At 37.1% G+C, this 7,200-nt stretch overlaps 1 protein-coding gene across 1 annotated transcript in view; it reads left to right on the forward strand.

The window, feature by feature from the left end:
* Positions 1-3,804: 3,804 nt before the first annotated feature.
* Positions 3,805-7,200, forward strand: part of LOC103275615 (HEAT repeat-containing protein 5A) — a 64,902-nt gene continuing 61,506 nt past the window's right edge. The window contains exon 1 of the mRNA XM_008073012.2: positions 3,805-3,823. Within this exon, the coding sequence (XP_008071203.2) occupies positions 3,805-3,823 (19 nt within the window). The remainder of the gene's footprint in view (positions 3,824-7,200) is intronic.

The raw sequence follows: 7,200 nt of genomic DNA on the forward strand, positions 1-7,200 counted from the left end.
CGAGGCTGCGGTGGCCAGGAGCATGCCACTGCACTCCAGTCTGGGCGATAGAGTGAGACTCCAACTTAAAAAAAAAAAAAAAGATTTATCTATTTTGACAATAATCATTTATTCAAAGAACCATATAGTATTCTATTGTATGAGCATATGATTGGTGATTTTGTAAGTAGTTTTTACTTTTTCACTATTATAAACAATGCTGCAATGAGTATTCGATATCTCTTTGTGCACACGTACAAGGATTGATTTGGGGTATAGCTCATGAAGTAGAATTGCTATAAATATTGACAAGTTAAAATTGAATTACTAAATATTGACAAATTGCTATCTAAAATAATTGTCTGATTTTTTTTTTATTTTTTTTTTTTGAGTTGGAGTCTCACTTTTGTTGCCCAGGCTGGAGTGCAGTGGCATGCTCACAGCTACTGCAGCCTTGACCTGCTGGGCTTAGGCAATCCTTCCGCCTCAGCCTTCTTGATTTTTTTTTTTTACTTTCACCAAAAGTTTGAATCACCATTTGGTCCAGTCAAACTTGAACTTTGGCTAATCTGATGGGTGTGGATACAATCTTGTTTTGACTTAAACATTCCTTACTATTAGTTATGTCGAGTATCTATTCATGTGTTCATTGCTTATATTGGATTTCCTCTTCTGTCAATTGCATATTTTCATTTTTTGATAATTTCTCTCTAAGCTTGATCAGTAGTTTTTTTCTTTTTTCCTTTTTTTTTTTTTTTGAGTCAGAATCATGATCATGGCTCACAGCCTTGACCTTCTGGGCTCAGGCAAACCTTCTTCCCCAGCCTCCCAAGTAGCTGGGACTATAGGTGCCCACCACCACACCAGGCTAATTTTTTTTATTTTTGTAGAGACTAGATCGCTCTATGTTGCTAGACTGGTCTCAAACTCCTGGGCTCAAGCAATCCTCTTGCCTTGGCCTCCCAAAGTTCTGGGATTACATGTGTGAGCCACTGCACCTGGCCTGATAAGTAGTAGTTCTTTATATACTCTGCATATACTAATTATTTGTTAGTTTTATACACTGCAAATATCTTCTCCCAGTGAGAACTTGTTCTTTTCATTTCCACCAACAAGAAGAATACCTGGAAGAACTTCTAAATTTTTAAATATATATTTAGAATTTCTAAAATACAGAAAAATGTACAGAAAGTTTTTAAAGATAAAAAGAGAACGAGAGAAGGAAGGAGAAAGTAATTTCACATTATTTTGACCTAAGCATTTGAAGAAGGTCTATAATAGACTTGACAGTACTAAATAATTTTAGTTCAAAGTATCTGATATATTTAAATTTTTACTATCATAGCATGAGGGCATTCTAAGTTGTTGGTAGTGGCAGTGATGTGATGTTGACTTTTTATTTTATACCTTGTTTTTTGATTCATCTGAAAAACATTTTTTACCAAAATAGATTTTTTTCTTCTGTGCACCTTTTTTTTTTTTTTTTTAAAGCAAGTCACTACAGTTGAAAAAGCCTCGTAACTAGGTTAATAAGTATTACCTTAGGATCTCTTTTGGTTATTTTATTGCTGTTTTTTCTTCATCCCCACTCCACCTTCTTTTCTGTAGCAGGCACAATTAATTACATAAAAGATACATAGAGTCCACATTTGCTTTCCTTAGGCATAGGAATTACACTGCCTATTTCCATAGAAGCAGTATTCTCCTAGACCTTCTCTATAGATGCCAATTAGAAGATTAGCGTCTTTTCTCTCTCCCTCTTTGCTATTAAATAGTCACACAAAAGCTGAGCTGACAAATTACTCCCTCCATGGTGCTCGACAAAGACAGACAATAGATCATCATCATTTACTATACTCAAATCCTATTAATCACAGATTAATGAGAACATGTCTAGTGGGGAAGAAATTACCAGAATGTGGGCCTATTGGCTTGTTACTCATGTAACATCTGCTCAGGCTTTACCTTTAGTGTCATGTCATCTTTTATCACATTGAAATAATGTTTGCTCCAGAAACATAATTAAGATAATGGAGCAGATTCAGAGCCCTTCCCTTAATAATTAAAGAACTGGGGTTATATTTCTTAGTCCAGTGGCTTTTAAAAAACTAATTTCCCTCTGTTCTTGATTATTTCCTTTTTCTTTTGCTCATAATGAACTATCACATCTTGGGGTTTTGTTTTTTTTTTTCTCTCTCTCTCTGTAAACTATGTAATTAATCCTCATACCCAAAACTAGGACAAAGTCAGACTTTGAGTTCCTTTTTTCTTTTGAAATAAAATTTTTACAATATAAAATTCAACTTTGTAACCATATAAAGAAATACAATTCAGTAGAATTTTTTTGTAATTTGAAATATTTGCATTTCAGATTAATACTTACAATACCGTGTACGCTTTGTAAGGAACATCAAGTACTATATTTACTTTTCTTAATCCTCATCTACAATGTGCTGTCTTTTTAATAGTCACATACTCTTATTTTTTAAATCTGAGGTTTCATCAACAGTTTAGTCTTTTATACTTAAGCTAATTATCTTCTTTAAAGCATAGAAGTTGAAATTTGGGTTCAAATATTTAATATTCTTGGAGGTCTCCTATTTAATTTTTGGTCCAGTGGGGTAGAACTGTGGAAACAGATAAAAAGATGCTTTTTTTTAAGCAATGGCATTTATAATTAGCTCATAATGAGGGAAGAAGAATCATAATTCATGATTATAAAACTGAAGAAAGTAATTGCTTATGTTATTAGAATCTAGAATATGTACTTGTCACTCTTGGAAGGCAGTGGTGATTAGTGCTCAGGGCTGGATGAGCTGTGATCTAAAGCTTTGTGATTAAGCTATGATTCAGCACCACAGGAATAAAAACAGCTCCACAACCAAGAGCTGGCAAGCACCAGTTCAGGGAGGATGATTGCAAAGAGCTTCTTAATTAAATTTTAATTATTGCTAATTAGAACTACTGTTTTTTATATCCCCAACAAGGAAGACAAGAGTTGATCCTGCCTTTTTATTATTCTGCTAATTAGTTTCCCAAGGAGAGGTTTGAAAGGCCAGGCTCTGCTTTGACAGTATCCAAGTTGCTAGCTGAGCTCAGACCTGCAGGTAGATCCCATCCTAAAGCTTGAGCTTTAATATTTCTAGAGTAGTACTTTTCTGGTTCTAAAATTTTATTACAAATACCTAAGGGAATGAATTGTCTCCATGCATTATTTAAAGAAATTCATAAATTAATTATCCTGTTGTTTAGGCTGTCTAACTTATCCTCACACTAGTATCAAAGATTTTGCTTAATTATTTTAAAAGACAGTGAACCCTCTACACACATTAGTATGTTCATGCAAACTTTATGCTTTTCTGAATTGTGAAATGTTAGAGATTATGTCTACCAGATTAAAAAGAGTAACCAGGCTAGGTCCAGTGGGTCACACCTGTAATCCCAGTGCTTTGGGAGATAGAGGCAAGAGGATTGCTTGAGCCCAATGGTTCAGGAACAGCCTGGGCAACATGGCAAGACCTCGTATCTACAATAAATTTTTTAAAAATTAGCCGGGTGTGGTGGCACAAACCTGAAGTTCCAGCTTCTTGGAATGCTGAGGCAAAAGAATTGCCCAGGAGCATGCCACTATACTCCAGCCTGGGCAACAGAGTGAGACTCCAACTCACAACAAAAAAAAATAGAATAACCAGATGTACACATAAAAACTGACAGCTGGTTTTCTCTAGCAGTGAATTTGGTGTTTTGCAATAAGTAACAACAACAAAATCTTAAGTCCCTGCTCTGAAGAGCTCCCAAGTTCTATTAAATACCATTTAAGATGAAATGCCCCGAAATGGTCCAGGTAAGCCACACTTGAGATTGCAGAAACCCTAATTGTAAACTTGAGTACATAATCCCAAAAGGTTCCCAAGATCCATTAGCATTATAAATCCTCTACAAAATATGAATTCTATTTTATAAGTGCACACATTTCATAACTCTTTTCCCAAGATAATAAAGCTAAGAGTTCTGAGTTGGTGCAACTCCCTGTGTTAATTACAATAAAATCCATCAAATGAAATTACATCTTTGGAATCAGCAACTTTTGGCCAAGCAAACCCACATGCCTTGACAGCCTTCCTTTGCAGTTGGAGTTACATTAACACGTGTTTGTTTCCTCACCTTTTATAGACACAAGAGCCCTGTGATATGTTAATTCACACCAAATTCCAATCGTTTCCCTTGTCTTTATCTTCCCAACTCAATGATATGATGTGTCAACACCTCTCATATTGGGAAGAAAAAATGCTTAGACAAGATTTTGTTTTTACTGACTTTAATTAAAATTACAGGAACTAGAAAACAAAGAGTAAATAAATTAAATCTGCCTTTCAGTGCCATTCACCATGTGCCCTGTCAATATCTACTCTGATCTGCATTATTCTAAAAAGTTATCTGGGTCTGTCTTACTCTGATTAGTCAATTAGCCACATCTCACACTGATTTAAAATGTGTTTTTTCAGGTCAGTAAGTTACTCACAACCTTGTAAGTAGTTGACATAACAATAAATAAAGACTTCTGAGATTTTCCATTAACGCTCAAAGATTTCTGCTGCTTCTTTAGCCTATTCCATATTTAAAAGCGATCTAATACTTATATAACTTTTCTCTTCAAAATCAGAAACATTACAAAATTATATTTTCCTTTATTATATATTTATATGTTAACTATGGAGCAGGTTATTATTAACTCCATTTTTACAGGTGAAGAAAGTCCACTAGAAAATAATCCAACTCCAGTTATACTCCTTTTGTAACTTGCTTGTTACGTTCTTGTTGCTTGTTCCACAAATATCTCTATTAGTCAACAGCGGTTGGGTTTTTTTTAAGCAGCACTTGGATTGTTCTAAACCTCTACGGGTAACCAAGGGGAAACCTCTAGACTGGGTACCTTAGAAGACAATGGGAGTGAGATAGGAAACAAAGGGGGGAAATGACAAAATCAAACAGGAGAGCAAACTTGCACAGAATAATAGTGTAACAAGAACTGAGGAATCTGTTAATTCAATTCTGTGCACCTGGTCTTTCCTCTACCCACTGACCTTTCCCATCCCCCAAACACCACCCACACGTGAGATTCCACAAGACTTGAAACTATGTTTATAACTTCTCAAAAGTTAGAATTAACACTGGGCACAGTAGTCTAACACCTGTAATCCCAGAGCTTGGGGGGCTAAGGTGGAAGGATTACTTGAGTTCATTTCAAGATCAGCCTCAGCAACATAGTGAGACCCTACCTCCACAAAAATTTAAAAATAACTAGCCAGGCATAGTGGTGTGCACCTGTGGTCCCAGCTACTAGAGAGGCGGAAGCAAGAGGGTCACTTGAGCCCAGGGGTTCAAGGTTGCAGTGAGCTATGATTGTGCCACTGCACTCTAGCCTGGGTGACAAAGCAAGACCATGTCTCTTGGGGAAAAAAAGGTTGGGATTCCTTATTTTATTTTAAGTTTTGGGAGCTTTGGTGAGTTATAAAGTAGTAATTTAGTCACAAATAGTGCATACCTCAATTAAAGCATAAGTGGGCGGACCAAAAACAAAACCAGAATTATCTTTTTGGAGTGCGGACACCTTGTAGTACACTCAGAATGTGTTCCTCTGGATCAAACGGTCAACCAAAGTTTTTATCTGGAAGTTTTGAGAAGGTTTCATAACAATTTATGGTAGAAACATTCTGAGTTGTGGCAAACAGGTGACTGGTTCTTCCACCATAACGATGCAACTGCTCACACCACGCTGAGTGTTCAACAGTTTTTGGCCAAAAACAGCATGGCCCCAATGCCCCACTATCCTTATTCACCAGATCTTGCCCAAGCAACTTTTTTTGTTTGTTTGTTTCTCCAGATAAAAAAGTCATCAAAGGGAAATGTTTTACCGATGCGGAAGAAGTGAAACAAAAAACAGAATGGACGAATTCAAAAACAATTTAGAGCAATGGAAAAAGCATCTCTATAGGTGTATTGCATGAAACGGAGAGTACTTTGAAGTTGACTGAAGTTTAGACACGTAAGAATAAAGACACAATTTTCTATAAATAAATTCTGTTTTGGGGGTCTCCCCTCGTATATCTTAAGGTCTGAATGTGTGTGGCCCACCAAAATTCATATAGTGAAGTCCTGTTCCCAAAGTGATGGTATTAGGAGATGGAGCCTTTGGGATGTAATTAGGCCATGAGGCAGAGCCCTCATGAATATGATTCATGCTCTTATAAGGGGCTGAAGAAACCAGTGTTCTTTCACCATGTGAGGGTACAACTAGAAGACGCCAACTGTAAACCAGAAAGCAGGCCCCTCCCAGACACCAAATCTGCCAATGCCTTGATCTTGAACTTTCTGGCCTCCAGAACTGTGAGAAAGAAATTTGTGTTGTTTATAAGTCTAGTAAGAAGAGATATCACTTTAATGTAAAAACTTAATTTCTAACTCTAGCTTGCCTATTCTCCTAGACTATGGAAAAGTTGAGGTTAGTTTTCAAAGCCCTTCACTCATCTCTTCTGAGTTAGATCAAGATTCTGATCTTTTGCAGTTTGGGGTGGGGCAAATTATGGTGGGGCTGGTTCTAGCAATCAATCATCTCTGTACTGTATCGTGTTCTGTGGTCTTGTCTAAACAACTCTTTCAGTGTCAGCAGTTCTCTTCTACTTCATCGACATATTTGGGACTTTGGATCTTCCTTGAAACTGACTCAATCCCATATGCCTAGAGGCAGTAGATCCTACTCATCCCCAGGGTGCTGCCAAAAAGCCAGAACTGGGACACTGATGCCCTACAGTTCACAGACTTGTCTCTTCTATCTATCCAGGGTAATATTTTCCATGTGAGATGTGTGTGTTGAAGAAAAGGAGTGTAGGAGGAAGCCTCACTTTCTACTCCCCACTTCTCCAGGACATTCTACCTACCTGTAGACCTCCTTCTCCTTTTTTTCTTTTCCACAAACTCTCTAAATCTTCCCAAGAGCTTAATCTTTTGGAAACAAAAGCCAAAAGGTCTTGCATAATAACTCTGCTTTCTCTTCTATAGAAACCCTAGGCAAAGTACTTACTTTATTTATTTATTTTTATTTTTATTTTTTTTTTTTTTTGAGTTGGAGTCTCACTCTGTCGCCCAGACTGGAGTGCAGTGGCCGCTCCCGGCCACCGCAGCCTCGACCTGCTGGGCTCCGGCAATCCTTCCACCTCAGCG

The sequence above is a fragment of the Carlito syrichta genome, unplaced genomic scaffold (genome assembly GCF_000164805.1).
Source record: "Carlito syrichta isolate Samal-C Ts95f unplaced genomic scaffold, Tarsius_syrichta-2.0.1 Scaffold315592, whole genome shotgun sequence".
Taxonomy (NCBI): Eukaryota; Metazoa; Chordata; class Mammalia; order Primates; family Tarsiidae; genus Carlito; species Carlito syrichta.